This window comes from Lonchura striata, chromosome 8, assembly GCF_046129695.1.
Source record: "Lonchura striata isolate bLonStr1 chromosome 8, bLonStr1.mat, whole genome shotgun sequence".
Taxonomy (NCBI): Eukaryota; Metazoa; Chordata; class Aves; order Passeriformes; family Estrildidae; genus Lonchura; species Lonchura striata.
In genome coordinates, this window is record NC_134610.1 from 21,529,055 (window position 1) to 21,551,394 (window position 22,340).

Consider the following 22,340-nt stretch of genomic DNA (forward strand, 5'->3'; position numbering starts at 1 on the left):
AACTTACCAAGGCCAATGTTGGGGGTGGAGGGGGAGCTGGAGGGGGAGGCACAGGCATGGTGGAAGGCTGAGCTCTGTTTGCTCTTGCTAAGAAACCTGCACAGCAAAACACAAACATAAAAAAGTCCAGAGATTAATACATCTTAATAAATAAATTTCTGCTCAGCTAAAAAACATCCTTGCAGCTAACAGGTTTATCTTCTACATTTTTGAATTCTAAATAATTTGTAAAAAGCACTTTAATTGAATGAAAACCAGCTGCATCTTTAAACAGGGGCTCCCTACATGATCCCCACTGCCATACAAACTCATAGATACATATCCAGTTTTGAGCATTTGCACAATCCATGCATTGCTATGGCAGTGCACCAAATTGAACTCTTTTAAATCCAACAATCTTGTTCCATGGAAGTGCTTCAGGATAGCCTCATAGCTATACCATCAGCCCTTACTTCAAAAAGACATCATAATTTAGAATCATACTCAGAAAGAGATGCTGACTTGTTAAATCCCTTTAGTTGCTAGAAGATTCATCCACCTCCACTGTTATGGGTAGAGTGGAACAGCAAAGCTCTGGGATGGACTCATGCTTCTTCCTCTCTCCCTGCTTGCTCTGAAGATCCCAAGCTCCATCATGATGTCTGAATGCACCTTCCTCCTCCTCAGAACTAGCACACAGAAACATGTTCTGGATACCCTCCCTGAGGAGGAAGAGCAAGCAGGCAGCCTGGCCTCTCAGCTGCAGACTGCTGCAGACAGAAAAGCCTGGCTCCTAAAGCTCAGCCTTTCACAAGTTCCCTGCCAAGGACCACACTCCCACTTTTCCCCACCCCAAGCTGAATTTCCAGCCTTGGGCAATCCTAGGAGGGTCACAGCTGAGATATAGAAATTTACTGCAGCCAAATGATGGAAAAACAACCAAAAAAAAAAAAAAAAAAAAAGAAAGAAAAGCCCAAAGTGTGAAGGACTGTATTTTCAAGTCACAAGGGCTTTTTGTAGCATTTTGGCACACAGCTTACTGGAACTGCGCCTATCAGGGACTTTGGAGCATTTCTAATAGTGCTATGGCATTTCAGCATGTGCTTTACTCTTTTATCTGAGCTTTCACCCATGCTGGCCATTCACCTGAGCCACCTTTAGTAACAATGATTGGCCCACCACTTATATAACGTTTGCATAAGACAGGTAAACACAGTGGGGACAAGAACAATTCTCCAGCCAACGCCAGGCTGATGGCTGAGGTCCCCAGGGCAGTCATTTACATGAATACACAGCTCTTACTTTCTTAAGTAACTTAATTGTTTTAGATGAAGTGTAATAGCACAGTATCTGTCAAATCAACATCATGCCAGGTACAGTACCCTTTACAGTTAAAATGAACATTAGGAAAATGTGCTGAATGAAACAAAATAGATTTGCAGTGAGTCACCACCTACAAAGTATGTAATGGCCCTGACATCATCCATGATATGTGTGTCAGAAAAAACTGTTTAGAAGTACAGATTTATCTCATCAGATGCTCATACTTCAGAAGAATTAAAATACAGCTGTAACCTCCCTTCCCTCCCCCCTCTCCCCCTCAAATTGCCGAGTTACCTTCCTCAGAAGAAATATTTACTGAAACAAGACTTTTTAATGGATTTTGTGTAAAATCTTTAGGGAGGAAGGAGTCAGACGCATCACCCATAGCTCTGGCTGACCATCTAGAAAAGTCATGGAGTTCCAAGTGGTGTGAGGCACTAGTGCTGTCTCGAGTGCCTGCAGGTTTTCTTCTCCCATACTGCAGAAACTGCTTCTAGTTACTGCAAAAGAGTGAGCAAAGCAGAGGGGAAGCTGGCAGATAGACAGAGTGACTGACAAAGAGGAAACTGTGAAGCCAAGCCTACACAGTGCTGTGCAAATGCACGAGTTCACAGAGTCCTGTGAACAAACCAGCCTGCTCTCATCATTCCTCTGCTGCATTACTGAGCTCTTCCAGAGAAACAACAGCTTCATGTTCAGAGGATCCACTTGAATTTAGTTATATTCCCATCTTTCAAATGTATAGCTTTCTGTTGTTATATAAAATTGCACAAAGCCCTATCCTTTCCCAGTCAGCATATTCTAAATGCAATATTTGAAATCTGAAACCTATTAAAAGCACCAAGACTAATGCTGCTTTGTTCTTCAGCTTCCTGTTTAAAAAAATAGTCAACAGGAAAATTATTTCTTACAGTAGACCACAACCATCCTGTTTCTTAACACAGTCTTTTCACAGCTGCAGTTGTCTCTAGCTTAACTGTGCCAAGAGGGTATTTCACCAAGCCTTTAACTGCTTCATTGGATTAAAAAGAAATTCTTCTCTCTGCCCTGCTTTGCTGAGAAGTCAAAGCAGTCTAGATAATGTATCATCAGTCTCTTTGGCACTCCATGTGTCACAGGGAAGTTTCTGGACAGGCAGAATACAGTTTGGTTTGATATCAGACTTTTAAATTAATCCCTTAAGGCAGCTCAGACCTGAATGCAGCAAGTAAGCCAGGTGGTCTGTGAAGCACTTCCTATAAAATACCATAACTTGTCTACCTTCCTGTCAGTTCAATATTGTTTCTCTCTTGGGAGGCTCTGTTCTACTTTTCTTCCCTTTTAACTGGATTGTTTTAGATCAGCTTCTCAATGAATTCTTCTATGCCTTCTTAAGGCATAAAGAGGAAGTAAGGTGATGCTTGAAGCCTGAGTTCTCAAAGGGGAAGCATCTACCCATCCAGATTCTCCAGAACCCTCTCTGTACACATGATTTGCAAGGAGGCAGTGGGGAGAAAGGCACTAGGTGTTCCCTCCGTCTGTATCCCATCGTACATGTAGCTGTACTCAACCACTGCACATGAGCTGGTATTTCTGGTACTGAAGGGTTCTCTCAACTGCCATCAAAATCAGGTACACACTGGTGAGCTTGCATTTTGCTGTTGTTGAACAAGCCCTATAGCCCTCAGAGACAGGCTGGAAAACAGCATTTTGGAAGCACAGGACAAGCTTCTGTAATAAACCAAACTCTGGCAAAACTGGCCTGAAGTTTAACATGAGCATCCTGCAGGTTGTTTACTCATGGTGCTCTAGAGCACACACTTCCTTTAGGAGATCACATGGCGTGACTGAGAAACCTGTGTGCCCACACAAAAACGCATCATGCATAGTTACAGAGCCCATAAAACACCCTAGATTGTCAAATTTTAGTTTAAAACCTAAGTTGAAATACTGCTTCACTATTTTCTCACTCTGACTCTGCCTCTGCTGATGAAAAAGAGATTTTTAGAAACTCAAGCTGAAACTTTGCAGGAAGAAACAGCACCTCTATCTTTGAAGCACTAATTCATCCTTGCTATTTGGTTGTTAGATTTTGTACAGTCTATTTCTTTGTCTGACTCACTGTAAGCAAAAATAAAAGAGGTGCTCTCTGGATTTAAAAAATTAATCACTATAAGCCTAAATGAAGAATTACATTGGTTTGAAGAGATGCAGTGACCTGGTGACTTGCTCTCACAGCACAGGGCAGTGCTGGGAGTAGCCCTTGGGAGGAGAGTACCTCTTGGGCTGCAGAACCAAAACAGCTGAGTTAGCACAATACTGAACTCAAGCTCTGCAGCTACTTTGTTCATCACCATTTCACAGGATGACTGTTTCTCACAGAGCATAAAGATGTCCTGAGATGTTAAGTGCAACTCTGCCATTAGAGGAAAGCTCTGGTTACTGTCCTACATTTCTGCAATGGATTGACATCATTATTTGCTCTTGGGTCAGTGGGAAAGAGCTGAATTTTAGAAAAGGCCATTATGTTAAATTGCTAACAACTAACACTATAAAATACCTGAAATAGTAACCAGTCCACCTAGTAATAAATTTTACCAACCAAATCTGTTAACAACCAAGTTTCTTATAATGCTTGGTGCTGCAGGGCTGTTGAAAAGGAACTGGTTCCAAAAGACCAAGGCTGAAGATGTATTGGCACTTGAAAACCTAGGACACATGTCCTAATGTATTTTCTAGGCACCAGTGCAGAGGATCACATCTTTTAAGGAGCTATATAGAAGCGTTATGTCTAGGTGAGCATCGGTGGGGCGGCAGAAGGGATTGCAGTAACCGCAGCATCAGCCACAGAGGTCTGGGCTGCGAGCAGGACAGAAGGATCCGCACATCCCGCAGGTGCAGCCCGCTCGCTCCAGCTGCCCGTGCCGCGAGCAGGCACCCACCGCTGCCATCCTCACACTGCAGCCCTGCCCCGGGCTCAGCCCCGGGCTGGGGCAGCCCCCGCAGCCCTCCCGGCAGCGGAGCGCACAGAGCCCGGTCCGCCGCCGCTGGAGAACGCCGCCCGCGCCGCCGGCCAACGAGACGCTCCAAGAGCGCCCGAGTAAAGCATACCTGCATGAGACAACTCCCACTCCTGCAAACCACCAGGCACACATGCAGCAGCCGCCATCAGGAAAGATATTAAAATGCTATGTTATGCAATGCACCACGATAATGACTCCTTTCATTTAAAAACCAAAACAGAGGAGAGAGGAGGTACACACGCGCATTGTGCAAAGAGCCCCTTGCTCCGCAGAGTAATCCATAAAGAGCAATGGGCAAAAGTGGCACTACACAATGCAGCGAAACACACATTTTGCACACTTCAGACTTAATTTGGTATCTCAGAAATAATTTCAGGAGCATTACAAATCCTAAAAAGGAACCTTTATTATGGGATAGACAGTGTGAACAACCACACTGCAAGTGCATGGTTTGTATCTGGTCAGACATTTTGAGCTGCTTGAAGGCTCTCCCTCTTAAACATTGAGTCAGAGGCAGACAGACAAGCTCACTGTGGTTAATCATTTCCTGCATGATTAATTTCCAAGCAAAAAAAGAGGAAGGAACAAACAACTGTAGAAATAAGCCAGAATGTATAAATTTAAGGGGGAAAAACCCCTTAAGTTGCTAATTAAAATGCTGATAGCTCCCGTATGCAAAAGGACCCAATTTCCAAATCAGTGTTGATTTGGTTCTTTCAAAATCCATTACTTTCTCCAAATGAAAGAAGGATTTTTTTTTTAAATTTGAATTTGAGGAAATTGGGCTACGTTACCAAGTACTTTAGTAAGGTAGCTCTCAAAACAAAAAGGACACCTAACTCTAAACACATTACAAAGCAGTTAGAAAATCACTTACAATCAGTTTTATATAGACCACTATTTTTTCTTTACTCATTTTTTAACAGAGTACTGAGCTATTAAACTTTTTTTTGCCAAAACATTAGTGGTGTCATGAAATTTGAACCCCCCCTACTCCCACTTTCCTTGGTAGGCCTGAGTCATAAGTAAGCCTACATGTTCCATATTCCACCACCACAATCTCCCAAGGCCAGAGGGGCTGCCTGCACCAAGTGTCACAGTCCAAAAGTGTGGCACAGTGTTAATGAGAACTTCAGAGGATGCTCCTCCCATGCAACACCATGCCAGTAAATCCCCTCTTGAAAACAATCCAGTGTTTTTCTTCTTCTCTTTTTATTAAAGTTTCTAAATATATAGAAATCTATAAATAAACATACAGGAAGATGAGTTTAAGTCCCTAAAGATTTCAACAAGGGTACCAAACTAAATTCAGTTGGGCATGAAGCTACTGGAAGATACTGAAGAATTCCCTTATAGGGTAAAGAAAAAATATTTAGGAGACTCTCTGGCCTCAATCACTTGCACATAGAGGAGTGAAAAGCCTATCTGGCACTCAAGTAACCTAATACAAGTTTTAATTGAGACACTGGGGACTGCTGTGTAACAAGCCTATTCTCAGCAGGAGAGCCTGGATTTTCATTCTCCTGACTGGGATAAAACTCCTGAAAGCTCACCAGCTCCAGGGGAACAAAAATGACATCTAAAATGTTACTGTCAGTATTTTTGGGACCTTTAACATCACTGATGGTCTTTTAAGAAATTTTTGGCTGAGAAGACAAACCTTTCGGTGCAGGGATTACAAGACTTTGTGGCCTGAGACAGGACATTACAAGGGTGTGAAAATGTAAATTGTCCTATCCTGTCTGGAGGAAGCTGTGGTAGCAAAAGGAGGCACTAACTTTTTACCCTTAAAACCACTTGCAGAGATCTGGACAGCCAAAAGAATGACCAAAAAAGAAGTTACTCTGGATGTTTGAGACCCAGGGAAGCTCTGGGGAGCTGCTGCTGCCAGAGAGAGGAAGCCTACTTTACTGGGGACTTTCAGCATTTCAAGGAAACTCTCCGCAGTACCCGAAATGAGTGGTTTGAGTATGACTTTCCACCACACTGAAAAATGCCACCCCTTACACAAAATGCCAGGGCAGAGGAGGTATACCAGTCAGTGATGGAGAGCTCTTGCCCAGACCCATTGGAGGGGTGATGGATGACAAGCTTTATTCACAGGCACATGTGCCCTGAAATGGGATTTGGCCCAAGCTGAACAACACACAGCAGGATCTCCCATAGGGAAGTGCACCTTTTCCAATTCAGCAGTGATTGATGTGGGGGATACAACACCATCCTGCTGCAGGCAGGGATCAAAAAGGGGAGAAGTGGAAGGCAAGAGCCTGAAGGGTCTTTACCAGAAGTGTATGGGGTAGTTCTTAGGAAAGAAACATGTCAAGCCAGTATCGCAGTGAGCATTTTTCCTGCCCTACTTAGGCTGCAGAAAGAGGATATTTTTTTTGTTTGGACACAGCCTTTTCAAGAAATTGCACTTAGTTTAGCTCAGTTGTGCTGTTGTAAGATGTATGTGAAATGTGCAGATGTTGGGGAGCTAGTGAGAACCAATAAAGATAAATAATAAGAACAAACAAAAGACATGACTGGTTAGGGGGAAAAAAAAGTGAGGATGCTGTTAGGTACTTTCACATCTTTATGCACATTATGCTCCTGTGCTTTGTCAACCCTACAGGATCTCCATCTTCCTCTACACTCCTCATGCTCACTCCCTCATCACAGAGCATCTAGCCAAGTGCAGTGATCCTCCAGTCAGCATGATCTGCAGCTCATACTGGGTAATCTCCCAGAGACCTAAAACCCCCTTAAAATACTTTGCATCTAGTTCCTACCACCACAGGAATACACTAACAGAGCAGTTTACTGTGTGTGTTAGTGACAAGTAAGTCAACAAACCCTAAGCCAGCACATGACCCCAGGTGCTGAGAGCAGTAACAGCCAGATGCACCAATGGTCCATAGCAAGCTGCATCCAGCAAACCTCATCTGTCAAACACCATCAAGAATTACATGGAGAAAATCCAGCTGTGCTGCATCCACGCAAAATTACAGCTAAGAAATAGGCTGCTATGGTGACAGAATGCTGTTTTAATCCAAGTATTTTATTTTTTTTCAGTGAAATACTTTTTGAGATATGTAGAGGATCACAGACAATGTCTAACTTTGGAGGACTGCCTCTAGTAAGCAATGTAGTCCCTGTTTGGAAAGAACAGCTAAGCTTTTGGTTAGTTTACGTGTTTGGATACTGACTTGAGAAAAAATGATAATGTAAGAGCAAACGCACCATAGCAGAAAGTATCTGACTCACTGAAAACAGAAATTGCTTGCACTTAATCCATGCTCCCATCGTTCCTTCAGCCAGTGTACCTAGAGGAGTTGTACAAAAATACCCCTGTCTGCTCAGACAACTAGGATCAGGTCACATTCCCCACCATAGCAACCTGGTCCTGGGGAACAGGACCTCAGTCCTGCAAAACACACCTGGAACAAAGCCCCTGCTGCACCAGCCACCTCAGGAGGGAGTCCACACTCCTTAAAAGTGGCACAGGCACATGTGTGTCATTCCTCAGCAGGAGGCCAGGGTCAAATTCAGCAGAAAAATCTAATTACTGGGCTGTATCCCAGCCCTCAGGACAGGACACATGCTCAGACACTGCAACCTCTGACAGCTCCATCCCCAACCCCACCAGTGCCCCCACACCAAAAAATGAAGGGCTCTTCCCCCAGCCACTCTGCAGAAAGCTCTAGGGCAAAAGGCTTCACCCTCTCTCCCAGACAGAAGTGATGGTTAAGGATGAGCTGTTTGTGAACTCTCCTTCAGCTGTCCAGAGCAGAGCTGCCTGCAACACTTCACCATCTACCACCCCTACTTGTCAAGGCGAGTGCTGGAGCCAACACAGGAGGTGTTATCCAGGCACTGCCCCAGCACAGCCAAGGAGATTCACACAGCCTGGAGTGACCTTGAAAGGGACACCACACTCCCAGTGCTCTGGAGAGGCTACAGAGACAACCTCTCCACACAAGGACAACATACTTGGGGTAAGAAAGGACCTGATGTCTCTCTCCATCTTATTCCCTCATCTGTTCCTCCTTGTGAACATTTTGTGTTCACAAAGAAGTGCTCCTAACACATAGCCCAAGAGCTTCTCTGCAATAGGGCCACTTTTTCCAGTGTCTCATGACTGTAGTAGTGATCATTCAATGTCATGTGGCTGCTCAGCATGGTACAGCTTTCTCCCCAAAACCATCTTAAATTCGAGGAGCTGTTGGTAGGGTGAACAGGCTAGTTCAGAAATCAGAGATTTCTGAGTATTGCCTCCAGATTATTCAATTCTAAATCAGAACAAAAATAATTGCACTTAAGACCAGGACTTTTCCCACCGTCTTATCCTCACAACATGTCACCACTCATCTCTGCCCAGGCAAGGTCACTCATGGCCTGGCAGTGGCAGGCAGCAAACAGTGAGGCGCAGGAAGGGACCCGGTGACCCAGAAGCAGAGAGGCCTGCTTGGCTTTTGGAATCCCCAGCTTGTTACCATGGGAAAACAGCTTTTGTTTACATGAGCATATCCACCTTTTGCCTTTCCACCTATTGCTCCACTTTCATTTCTAGGTTGTTACAGCTCTGACCACTTGTTTGCTTTCTGTAACACAACAGCAATTCTGCTATTTGAAGCAAATTGACAGAAACCTGGAGCATTTTTCCCTTCTATTCACTTTTTTTGTAGCATAACAAGCCAAAAGTACCATAAATTACTCCAAATTGAGGGTTTTCTTGGAAATTTATTGTTTATATTGTTGCAACTTTTAGTACACACAGAAAAAAGTCAAGAAAGTAATCAAATACAGAGAGCAAGCTCTGGGATTTTGTGGGTGGACTTCTGCTGCCCACAGCTACCCACAGGTGTGCTGCAGTCCCCTTCAGAGCAGCAGCTATAATGAGAGGGGCAAATCTCTGCAAGTCCCGAGGCTGGGATGAAGAGAGCCAGTCTGGAGCTGCAGATGTTATGTGGGAGTTATGAGATACCCCACACCACATCCTCTCCATGCCAGGGCACTAAATGAATAATGATGTGACCTGCATGACACCATTGCTGACAGTGCCTTCATTCATCTTTCTCTTATCAACAGGATGACATGAAATGGCAGTCAAAAAGTTTTGACAATAATGGATACTTATAGAAAAGATCAAGGACCTCCCACACCATCAGATTATTTTATTTCTCAGTAGATGTAGGTTTAGAATTCAATTGGCTTCAGCATTCAAATAGACTTTTTTAATAGAAAGCATTTTCTTCATCACAATCAACTAAGTCTTACTAAACACGCAGTGAATTATGGCTGTTATACTAAAGGCAGCATCTATAAAATGATATTAAAATAGTGCCTCTAAAGGGGAAATCTGAGGCATATAAGGGCAAGACATGTGGAATGAATTTAAAGCAGCATTTTCCAATCCCTCTTATAAATATTACAATATTCCTATGAGAATCTTGAAAAACTACAGCGCACAGAGATCAGCTCAGATTTCACATCAAAAGCCTAAACAAAAAGCTAAGTGGCCTGGGCAGTCATTAGGGAAAGACCAACTGCACAAGCAAGAGTGCATTCGTTTTTACAGCCCAGGTGTTGAAGTAAATTAGAGTAACTTGAATACCTGTCATTAGAAGAGCAATCAAAGACTGATCTGCCTGGAGTGTGGGAAAAACAAAACAAAAGCCAGCCCCAGATCTGCATAATGTAAGGAAGCCTGTTCTACCATAGACAGTGCAGAAAAACCACCACCTCAGAGCCAGGTCACTGTCAATAAAAGCCTCAGTTTTATAAATCAGTTCTGTGAGAAACAGGCAACCAGGCCTGGTAGAGATTTTAATTAAAAAAAACTAATTTTCCATTCTTGAGGTTAATTTTGTATGTTTTGAGGCCACAAAATGGTGAGAAACCTCCACTAGACTGGGTAGAGATGGAGAGCCTGAATTTATTCTCATTAGAGTTCATGGAAAGGCTCAGGCCAGTTTTCAGAGGCTACTGGATAAGACTCATTGTACCTTCTGACTTTGCTGAAGCATTTGAACTTTTTGAGATCAGACTTAGAGATTAAGAAGAGTGCATCCCATGAAAGCCCTTGATGTTTTCTCCTTTGGAGGGATTTGTGCTGTAGCTTGGGGTTAGTCATTAAACCAGATCATTTAGGAGGCACCAAATCATATCTGCACATTTGAAAAGTGCCACAGTCAGCAAGCAAGGCTGGCACTGACTCCTACAACACCATCCTTTGGATCAGGAAGGCTGGTGGAGCAAGTACCACAGCACAGTTTGCAGGGAGGTGCCATACCTTGTGTTCAGCACTGCTGGTACCTTGCTCCATGAACCTGGGGAGAGCAACCAGCAAGATAGGCTGGCATCTGTCTCCAGGGACCACAACCTATCAACAAACTCCCCGTAACTTACTCTCTGTGCCCTGCTCATAAAGCACAAACTGAACAGAAACTCACACCACATCTTACTGACTGACTAGGTACTAAAGGAAAACTCATTCTGCCTAGCCATTGTATCCCCTGTGTTCACAAACCTTCTCTGACCTCCACTTCAAAAAGCTGTACAACAGCATTTATCTGACATTTAATGGCTTATTTCAGTAGGGTGGCCAGGAAAAGTTAAGTTCTTTGTAGACACTGCTGGGCTGCTACAAAACAGTTACTTTTTTACAATTCACATTGCCTAAGGAATTAGTACAAGTTTGCAATAAAGCAATTGAAAATTTTCAGTTTACCGAGTTAAAAATGAATATACACAAAACATACCATATTACTTTGTGTACTTTTAGTATTTACCAAGGAAGGTATTTTATCTTAATCCTCCTCTGAGAATAGCTATAAAATGAAACTCTCCTACAATTTTTACATGCTAGCTTATGGTAATAAATGAGTCTCACTTTCATCACCCCCCAAAATGCAGATATATGTGAAGCTGGGCAATGTATGCTGGGCATCTGCACACACTGAAGCTGGACAACAAAGCACCCATTTGCACAAACATCCAAAGAAACTCTCACTATCTGTTCTTCCTTGCTTGGAAAAGAGCCTCTGCCCTTTGAGGTTTGGCCTGCTCTGTAGTTCATACTGTGTCTCGGAAAGCTTCCACATGGGCTGCTATGGTTTCAGTAATTATTTTTAAAGGTTCTGGGCAACATGAAAACAAATCTGTGGAAGAAACTTTAAAATCAGGATGGAAATAATAAAGAGGAGGGAAAAGAGGGGACAAAAAGTAATCTGAAGCAAAGAGAGTTTTCTTGAGCAAACAACCCCTCTCCAAACTCTGGGACTTCAACTACCCTTTCACATTGGAGCCAATCTTAGCTCATCCCAAACTACTCAAGGTACTGTGGCCAAAAGTTCATAATCTGTACTAAATGGTCTACAAAACTTTAGAAATTGCATCCAAAGAATTGCATCCAACCAGAAGGTAAGTCAAGGATAAGAAATTAATTTTAATCTTAAATATCTTACCATACAGATTTTGGTTTGAAAGGGATAAATTTAAAAATAACAAAGAAAAACAATAATATTACTGAAAACACATTATTGCACATGTGAAATTACATGATCACCTAATATCCTGGCAAATGATGCTTTGTTCTAATTCATATTAAAAACAAAGCCACAATGTTACATTCCTGCACCACACAATTATCTGCCTGGTTGGAATCCAGCAGTAAATGTCTCCTGCGACTTCAGAGATATAGACAGAGGAAGCAATACATTACTGCTATTAAAAATGTTCAATAAGACAACTTTAAAACTACCTTTAGATGGATTGTACAAAACTAACAGACCAGATACCCATTAAGGAGCCATTAAGTAAAGCAGACTGAAGGTTGTCATTATCTCTGCATTGTCTGATATAAAAAGCTACTGAACCTGACCATCATTTTCTCTCTTTTAAAAATCATTGGTTTTAAACTGATATTAATTGTGTTGGAACTATAAGAAAAGCTTAATTTTGAGTCTATTTTTTTTCATTAAAAGAAAAAAAGGTACCACCTGTCCTTAGCTGATAGGAACTGCTCTAGTTTCATTCCAGACCTAAGAAGTTTTCTTAGACTTAGAGGAATATATAATCCAAAAGTAGTAATGAGAATCTGTATGATAAATGATGCAGGTTGCCAGTTGAAATTCTAGGGCTAAAGCACACTAGCAGCAGGGACAATCAAGATTCATGTTTTCCTTTCGAGTACTGAATTGGCTGAATCCATCATATGCCTTATTCTGAGCTGACCAGCACTTCCTGCCTCCAACACCAGTTACTGGACAAAAAAAACCTGCTACCTAATGGAAATATGTATAGAAACCCTGCAGAGGATCTCCTGCTCTAGACTCAGTCCTTGGGAAGGGCAGGTCTGAGCAAGTTAGTGTCCTTTAGAGTGCCCTGCAGAAGGCCAGCTCCAGCCCAGGGGCTTTTGGAAGCTGTGGGCTGGTGTTTAGAGATATCCCCAGGCAAGGAGTCTGACGCCCGGCTGGCTGCTCGCTCAGATTCCCTTCCACAGCTGAAGCGGTGGAAGGACAAACCTGAAATTCTTCCTCTGCTGTTTGGATTCAGTTTGTCTCGTTGCAAAGCAGCCAAAATCTAACCCACAGCACACTGAACACCTCTCCACAGGTTATAGGAGAGACCTTAGCCTTCAGTATCTGAGTTTGCATGTGTGCAATCACCAGCAATACTCGTGCTGTTCCTATCACCGGCAATTTCCATTTGGTCCAATCTGGAAAACATCCTGAGTAATACGAGGATGAATTTTTCTGTTAAGTATTTCCAACTCTGCCTTTTGGCAAGAAAAAAAATGTCAAAAGTCACTTGGAAAAGAAAGGTATAGCTAAGAGACGTTTCAATTATTTCATAAATAAGCTGCCAAAATGCAAAGAAAAAAATCCAGGCAATACTAATACTCTTCATACTTGTATCATTATAAGCCAAGCTGAGATCAAAGTATTGACCCACCACAATTACACTTTGTTTCATTTACTAGTACAGAGCCACAAAACTTTTACTCATGATAGCTTTGTAAAGCCAGTTTTACATAAATCCTTCCATCTCCTTTTGCAGCAGGACTTCATATTTATGCAATGTATACATTTATGAAATATAGGTGAGAACATTGAATTGGAGGTTTCAGATTAGACACCTGGGCCTTGAGTTGAATACTTAACTATACTGGGACCATGAAATGTGCATGTATGCATCCAAGTACACAGCACACATCTGCAGCAGGTGATGCCAATTTAAACACCCACAGTAAGGGTACACAGTTGTCTGTGACATAATCTAAGGTTTCATAATTCAGTTAGAAGCCCTATAAGTAAAGATGAAGATTTCATTTATGAAATAGATTTCTCTACTTGTTTTGGCAATTATCTAATAGATGGCAAGGTACCAGTACTGTTTTCCACCAGTCTCTGGTTCCTTCAAACTCAAAGCAATTCTAATTTAACATTAAAGACAATGCAGGAATTTAAATTCCCTGATCTGCCTGGAGAGGCACTAAAATTTGCACTAAAATTTATTAAATAGTGCATGTTTAATAATGTGGGGTTTGGGTTAAAAAAAAAGAGAGGGAAACTAATTTTATGTCTTGTCAAAGTTTGAGAGTTGAAGAGATTTCTATCTTGATGTACTGCCATGGCACTGGTGATGAAGCACAGGGCTCTGACTGATGCTGACTGCCCCCATTATCCCCTGGTCTTACAAGGCACACGGACAAATTGGTGCTGTACCAGCTAGGACTGGGAGGACACAGATTGCAGAAGCAAGAGAGCACACAGTTCTGTAAAGGGCTCTGGTTTAGAGCATGGCACAAATGAAACAAAAAGCATCCAAGGACAACAAATTGAAAACGCCCATCTGCTTTCCTCCCCATCTCCAATTACAGAAGTTTTTGCTCCAGTTTATTTCTCTTTGGAAACAACTTTTTACAGCTGCACATGGCAAGTACTTAGCTAGTAAGCAAAGAGGAGAATCTGGAAAGAATGATTATTAATGGATTCTGCCAAAAAATAGTCAGGGCAAAGTCTTTCACAGCTCAGGACACAAACTAGTCGATCTCCTCCTAAACAAAGACAAAAGCATGTCCTGGACTGCTTTCCTGAGAGGGGAAAACTGCACAGCTGCATTGCCTACTGCAGCTACCCAGGCTGGAAACCTACAGCAACCCTCCACTTCATGCTTATGAAGCTGGTTTAGTCAACACATGTCAAAAGAGTGTTTCCCAAGTCATGGTGAGTAAAAACCAATAGGTTCCACTCAGTTATCTGTATTTTATTTTAAATATTCATTTCTCTGTTTTCTATGATCTTCAACAATGAAACGTTTCCATGAAGCAAGTGTAGCCAAAGGCAGTGTGCCATGTGGGTGTCTGCTCTGGAGGGCATGGGTTCACCAGGGAGCTCAGGTCACGGCACTGGCAGCCCATGCGAGGCCACATCCAGGGACTGCATAGCTCAGGCCCAGGCAGATGTGCCAGGAAGGTGAATATGCCAAGAGGGACAAATCCACACCTTGCCTGAACTCGGCAGGAGCCACAAGCATTGCCTGAGGAGAGACAAGTGCCTCATCCAGCTGCTCCAGGGTCAGAGCAGTGCCTCCTGGCTCCTGCCAGTGTTGTGGAAGTGGTGCCCAGCCAGGATGGCACCTCTGTGTCAGCTGGCAGCCTGCCACACAGGTGGCACCACAGGAACTCACTGGGACCCCGGGAACAGTAGGGTTTGGAGGTTATTGGCCTCCATTCAGGATAGCAGGTCTAGCTGAGCTCCTGCTGGTATTCCAAATGCAGGTTTTCCAAATTGCATGAAAGTAGTAATTTAGTGTAGTTCAAGCTTAAAAAAAAAAGCATGTATGACATACCAACTGTAATGAAAACATACCCACAAAACCAAAAGCAGCCACATACCATCATTCAGCACCTGCATTTCCTCTTCAGAACATTCAACAAATCCTCCTACTCCAGAGAACTGCTGTAATTTGTCCTTGCTAGTGCCAGTCTACCAGCAGTTCAGAAAACAGACTGGTACCTGCAGGCTGTAGGGCTCAGTGCAGGTGCCCTGAAACAGCAAGTATTGGAGGGTGGCAACCCATTTCCCTTATCTGTAATGAGAGTGGCTGTCACAGTTGTTGAACCCCAGCTAAAGTTATCATCACATCTGCTGAATCCTGTAAATATGGCCATACCCCTGACCAAACTGGCTGAATGATTTGGTTAGCTTGCAGGGGTAAAACTAAACTTTATTTTAAGTAAATTTGAAGGCTAAATTCAGCATATGGCAGACTGGCCTACAACTCCTAACATCTTTGCTTTCAAAACCAGAATTTGTACTTAGATGGAGAGTTAAGAGCTACTTCAAATCTGAGGCCACAAGCTTCTAGATAAAAAGCAAATTTTTTCTAAACTCAGAGACCTGTAGTATCTGAATCAAACTCACAGATGAAAGTTAGCTTCAGATTGGTTTTATCAGGTCATAAGACATTATTATTACTCTCATGAAGTCTACTTTCTCTTTTAAACTGCAGCCCTGATGACTGGCAGTCCTCAAGAAATGATGATGCAGGGATCATTATTTTCTTCCACATCTGCCAAGGCCCTTGTGAGCAGGCAGGCTCACAGGAGGCTGGGTCACAGGGAGAGCCAGTCCAGGCACCACCACACAGAGAAAAAGCCCTGCTTCTGAACAGAGAGGGTACAGCAGCACCAGGGCTGCTGCATGAACAAAGCCTCAACTTTGCAGCCAAACACTTCTTCAGGTCAGCCTTGATCCATCAAAACTTGCTATTAGGGAACGCTGCTCAACACAGCCAGCATGAATACAAAGTTTTTCATTAGTACCAACCAGACTTATGAGATCTATGATGTAAAGAAACAGTTTTCCTGCTTCCCACAACTGTTCACCTGAGAAAGCAGCAGGGCCTGCCTTTTCAGGTGCCCCTCTTACACCAGGAGCAGACCTGGTCATCACCTGCCACTGCTAATGATAACTCAATACTTTCACACAGTGCAGAGCATAATGCACTCATTTTATCTGTTTACTTCCAAGAGAAAGATCTCCTCAGGAAATTCAGAAACACCATTTTCCATTCCCTCCCTGAAAAGTGGAATGTGAAATACACTGTATCATCCATATGGAAATGTTTATCGCCTTTAAAATAACTATTCAGCTTTCATCAATAACCAGAAAAATTCAAAATCACTGTCAACAAGGACACTGAAATACAGAACAACAGACAGCAGGGCTTGAAGAGGGCATCTACCCTTCCTTCCCCTGAGTCACCACAGATTATATCATTCCTGGCAGTATTCATCTCTTTTTTCTCTAAAAATCTCCACTGATGGAAAGTCTGCAACATCCCTGTCATTAATCTTGTTATCCTAACAGCTAATGAAACTTTTCCCAGTACGTTATTTAGACCTCAGTTTGCTGCAATTTCATTTACTATTTTTCACACTGTTTACAAGTGATGCATAAAAATTTATTTCTTTCCTCTTCATGGTTATATGAAAACTGGTTACATGTCTTTTTGAACTTCTCCTCTTTAGGCTAAGCAATTATATTTCCCCCAGTCTTTCCTCACAGGTGGTATTTATGCTGTCATCATTACAGCTTATCCTGGGACCTTCCATAATCGCATATCATACATGAAGTGGGTGAGAGTGACAACACATCACCTTTATGTCAGTATTGCATTTTAAGTTTATAAATGTCAGTTTAAAAATACTGATATCTTCTTTATCTGCTTGTCTCCCTTCTTTGAACAGGCCACCCCCTCCTATCCAGACAGGTAGGTCTGACTACTGACCACAAAGTAGTATCACCTTTTTCAGTCCTGTGGAAAAAACCCCCACCAAATAATAGTCTTTGCACCAACCCTTATCCAGCAGCAGTCCATCATGCCTGGTAAGAGCTGTGGATCCACAAATGAAGTGAGACATTTGTCTGTTGCTGAGGCTAGCTCTTCCCTCTCCCATCTCCCAAGCCTAGCACCCAAATTTTTCCAGACTGTGGTTTCAAAAGCAAGTACACTACTAAAACTACACCAAAGCATCAATCCAATTGGCCCAGATATAGACTTAATTTAGAAGAAACTCTGAATGATTTTGTGCTCATGTCTACAGAGACCCAAAATCCCAAACCATTCTGGGACCCTCCCAGCATCAGTTTCTACATGGTCCACTAACCATAAGGAAGCCACAGTTAGGGTTTACAACATTTGAGCATTTGAGACAGGAAATATTTGATCTGCTGGACTGCACCAGCTCTAGATCAGTACACTGCAGCCTATCTACAGCCCATGCTTTCTGATGGAGCATCTGCTGCAACAAGAATAAAATTAAACCAAAAATTCATTAAAAATTCATTAAATTAAAATTTTAAAAAATAAACACACTGTTTTTTCTTTCTTACTAACCATGCAACCATGTGTTTCAGTGAACCTTTTCATACCATGCCAGTTCATTAGCACCAAGCCATAAACATTGCAGGCTTCACTGTGCAGTTTTCAAGTGTAATGTCATCTGCTCTAAGTGAGGACAACTACAGATTCATTGTGCCTGGTCATATGATACCTTAGGTCTCCTGACCTACCTGCTAAACCTTAAAACCCTGCACTGTTAACTTAGTACTACTGGAATGGAAAAAAAAAAAAAACCGACAGGAAATAACTCACTGCACATGTTATGGATTTGGCATAAAATCTGATGTGACCTAAGGCACCTAAATCTGACATTAGGAAAGGTGTGGCACATCAGAGTATGCTGCACCTGGCACTGCCATTAATCCTAGTCCTGGACAAGAATGACTCCTGTACTGTCACGCTGCAACCTAAGACATGAGGTGGCTCTGTGGCTTCCAACTCTTACAGGCCAGGACACAGCAGAGGAGCTTCCTGTGCTGCTGCTCACACCATGACTGCCACCCCCCAGTGCAAACCCCACAGCCTCTGTACCTGGTTACCAGCAGGAGATGCTTGCATAGAATAGGAGGTCTGGTCAATTCAGTCCAGAATACACTTTCTGAAGTTAATTAAATTGCAATAACATTTCCCAAGTTGCACAATCCTGCAAGGAAGAAAGGAAAAGAAATATTAATTGTGAACTGTTGGGGATCACAGAGCCTGAGCATGTGTTCATTATGTATTTCCTTGAATAAGTAGAAATTCTGCATGAGAAAATGGCAGCATACTGCAAAGAAGTGCTTCCCTCCTTCTAAAGGGCAATCAGAACAGGAAAACACACTGGCTGGGTTCTCCTTATTGCTCACTGAGGCCAGAGGACCCAGTTTATTCTCAAACAAATTTAAGACCATTCTTCCAACTTCAGCATAGCATACATACTATAGCAAAAACCAACATAAATGGTGGAAGGAAAACAGAAAGGCATAAAAAGCCACGGATGTGATGGCATGACTGAACAGAGTTATCCACTACAACAGCTGCTCCTAGTAAGAGATATGACTCAACAACTAGCTTTGTAATTAGGAGGTTTCTGTAGTTTAGGCTAGAGAAAAACACGTGCAAAAGCTGAAACAAATGTGTGGGGGAAGAAAAGGAGAAGCAACAGCCTGGAAGATGTGAGCTGCAAATAATGCCCCCACAAAAAATACACTCGACCAATTGATGTATTCAGTATTAGAACCAACAAAATAAAATTTTTAAAAATCAGTAATTTTGAAATAAAATGTAAGAACAGTAGCCATTCAGCATTTTACATATTTACTTATATTTAGAAATCAGTTTCAAGACCCCAGTCCCTCACAGCCATGCAATCTTTGCATAAGCTATGTGGTGAAATGCAACCCACAAGGGGATTCTGCTATCAACTCTCTGAAGCTGGTCTGTGCACTTCCGGTTTGCTTTAGCTGGTGTTGCACATTTAATTCCTACTTTTTCCCTTGCAGAGAGTAGAATAACCCTGTGCTATGGATCCAAGTGGACAGAAGTTCAACAGTGCAATGCAGCCATGTTGTTTCTGGGGAGTAAAACCGGCCAGTGATTCAGGTGAGTGATATTGAGTGGTTTATTCTATTTATTTGCAGAATTAAAGATTCTTTAATGATGGTTTAATCTAAATTTGAAGCTCCCTCAAATCAATAAACTGCTATATTAGCATTGCTGAAGGGAAAGAAAAAAAAGCAAACCATTTAAAAAAACATACAGAAAAATGAATTTTTCTTCCATAGATAATATACGTACAAACACACGTACACAGTCTCTCCTCCTTCTGAAGTGCAGCAGAAGAATATCCTTTGTTTCTTAAGAAGAGAATTTGTCCCCATCTGGTTTCATTTTTTTATTATTTTCTCTTTTTTGTTTCCTTCTCTATCATTCCAATGCAATTTTAATTCATTTTGTTTAGTCTGTACTTTTTATTCCCTTTCCTCTTTTTGCAGATTTCCTTTCTAATTTGTTAGAGGAAGAAACATTCTTTCCCTGGTTTCCATAATACAAGCTGCTGGAAAAGGCCCATTCAGAAATCCCCCCTCTTCAACAACTCTCTAGCTCTTTCAATCCTGGTTGCCTACATTCACTCCTGTTAGCAGGGTAAAACTGTTAGGGCTTATTTGTTTAGGCATGTGTGTCAGTTTATTTTTTAACTCCATTTCAAATACCTGGCACAAACCACTGCATGGAGGCTCAAATATATTATTTACGAGCCATTACACTTAGCTTAAAACAACTCCTAATCTATTTGAGATGAGTCGCTATAAGACAGGATTAGGCTGAAATGAAAATGTCTGCAGTGGGATTTTACTAAATTGCTTTTAAATCACTGTCCTAGTTAAACAGTGCTCCAGTGAAGACTATAAACCCTAATACATCAGAAAGGTTGATTTGGGGCAGAACTCTGGCTCCCTGAAAACTTGCTGGTTTTACAGAAGCAGAGGAGCCCAGCTAAGGCCAAAGCCTTCTCTGCGTATAAAGCCCCAAAGCACAAAATACGAGAGCAAAGCTCTGCAAGGCTGAGCCACAGAGCTGTTTAACTGCCCAGGAACAGGGCCCTGCTATTCCCAGCTTGCCAGGACCCTCCATGCCCTGCAGCAGGACCAGGTGCAGCATCCAACCCCACGTGCAGGAGGCGGCAGCAGCCTGGCCCGCCACGAGCCACTGCGCTCATCGTGCGCAGATGTTTCTACACTGACCTCAGGATGAGTGCTCAGGTGGTACAAGGAGGGTGAGAGAGCTGTGAAACTTAGTCTGGTTTTCTACGTGACCAGAAAAATATTTTTTTACTATTCGGGAAGATGTATGGGCAGCTGTAGGACTTCTTGCCTGACGCTCAGATCTGATTTTAATGCTTGGCATGGCCTTGTCACAGCACTGGCATCCCCAGCAGCAGCTGCATTTCCTGTGAGATTGCTGCCACCATCCCTGTCCAAGCCCCTCTACCTCACAAGCTGTGACCCTTGGCTAGCAGGGGACTCTGTGCAGAGAGAGCTCCTTGGCCTCCAGCCACCACTGCTGGAGCTGGCTGTGGAGCCATCACCTCCTCTTCCCCACACTCTCCCAGCACCACGTGGACTCCACACTGCGATTTCATTTTAGTTCAGATTCTGTGCATTTACTATATTATACATTTTATTATCCCGAAAGTTCTTTTCTTCGTAACTTTCACTCCAACTTTGCATTTCAGATTTGTAATTAATCACAATTGCATAGTATTTTAGAAGTAACAAATCTATATTTGTGCCGGGGTAAAAAACATAGATCCCATTAAAGAGTCACCCTCTGAGAACTCCCAAATTCACCAGCACCAACCTAGCTTCATTTCATTCCTGATGCAATGTGCTCCCAAGTTGAAACACTCCAGCACAGAAAAGTGCAATTTCTCAATAGAAATCACCAGGAATGAGAGAACACCTTTAACAAGAAACTGTGCCAGTAAAATCAAAGAGAAGAGCCAAAACAGCCAAAACAAACTAAAATAAATGTTCACTATAGTCAATTATTTTAACCTCTACTTGGAAAAGTGCTTTATAGTATTTATTAACACTGAACACATCTATTAAAAATCCAGACCTTTAACTTACTTTATGGAAGTCTTAAGATGGAGAAGATTTCATCCACACTTCTAACGTGACTCAGGCCACACTTCTGCTGTACTGCAAGGCAGGCTCCAAGATTTGCACAAGCCAAGCTAACTCACAGATGAGCTTCCTATTTTTGCGCTGTAGAGTTCTGCTCGGAAATCCCATGCTGCTTACTACCCGCTACACAACTGCCATACAGAGCACTCCTCAGCCACTGCTGCCACAATCCAGTGAAAATACATGTGCAGAACCCCTGCAGGACAGCTAAAGAGATGTTTTAAGAGAACTAACCTGTGCTATTTGAATGTGTTGGAGGTCACCCAGTTCTGAACTTCCCCAGCAGCTCCTGTCTCGTTTCCTGTGGAGGAGCATGTGACACACACTTCCTCACCGCACCTTGCTAGACTCGCTTTGCTTGCATTTTAACATCAGATGAAACAACTAACTGTCCCTCACAACATGTTAAAGAAATTTCTGATCTAATGTTGAACCACTGACATTTCTGCACAGCCAAAAAGCCCTCCTCTACTGCCTTCTGAGTCACTCCGTGATTCAATAGACCTTTTTGTACTGTATATTAATACCAAATGCCAAATGTGATTCTGCCACAGTCTACTCAGTGTGCCAGGCCCCCTTTAAAAAAAGGGGAAGCAAATGCAGTAGTGGAGAATGTAATTACACTGCAGGCGTGGGAAATTTCAGTTCAAGGGTATTTGTTTATCAAATGTTTGGAGTGGTAGTGAATTGATGAATTCAAACAGATGCAGTCATCAGCAATTTTCAGAAATACTTTCATTTGAATACAGTAAACACAAGTTTGAGTTCTATGAAAAGTAGTTTATGTATTCAGAAGAGCAGAGATTTTCTCAGTTGTATCAGTGTGCATTCACATATTGTTATCTAGCACTGGACAAACAGGTCTGAACACGCCACAAAAGGAAGGACAGTAAAGTCCTCTACTAGAGTACTATGTTTAGAGGACTAGTCAATAGGTGGTGCTTTATCATTTTTTTAAAGACACATAAATTTT

At 42.4% G+C, this 22,340-nt stretch overlaps 1 protein-coding gene across 1 annotated transcript in view; it reads right to left on the reverse strand.

The window, feature by feature from the left end:
• Window positions 1-21,701, reverse strand: part of WIPF1 (WAS/WASL interacting protein family member 1) — a 34,263-nt gene extending 12,562 nt beyond the window's left edge. Inside the window, exons 1-3 of the mRNA XM_077785059.1 lie at window positions 21,602-21,701; window positions 18,231-18,342; window positions 8-96 (exon numbers count right to left, since the gene is read on the reverse strand). Coding sequence (XP_077641185.1) covers window positions 8-58 — 51 coding nt within the window. The 5' untranslated portion in view covers window positions 59-96; window positions 18,231-18,342; window positions 21,602-21,701. The remainder of the gene's footprint in view (window positions 1-7; window positions 97-18,230; window positions 18,343-21,601) is intronic.
• Between the last annotated feature and the right edge of the window lie 639 nt (window positions 21,702-22,340).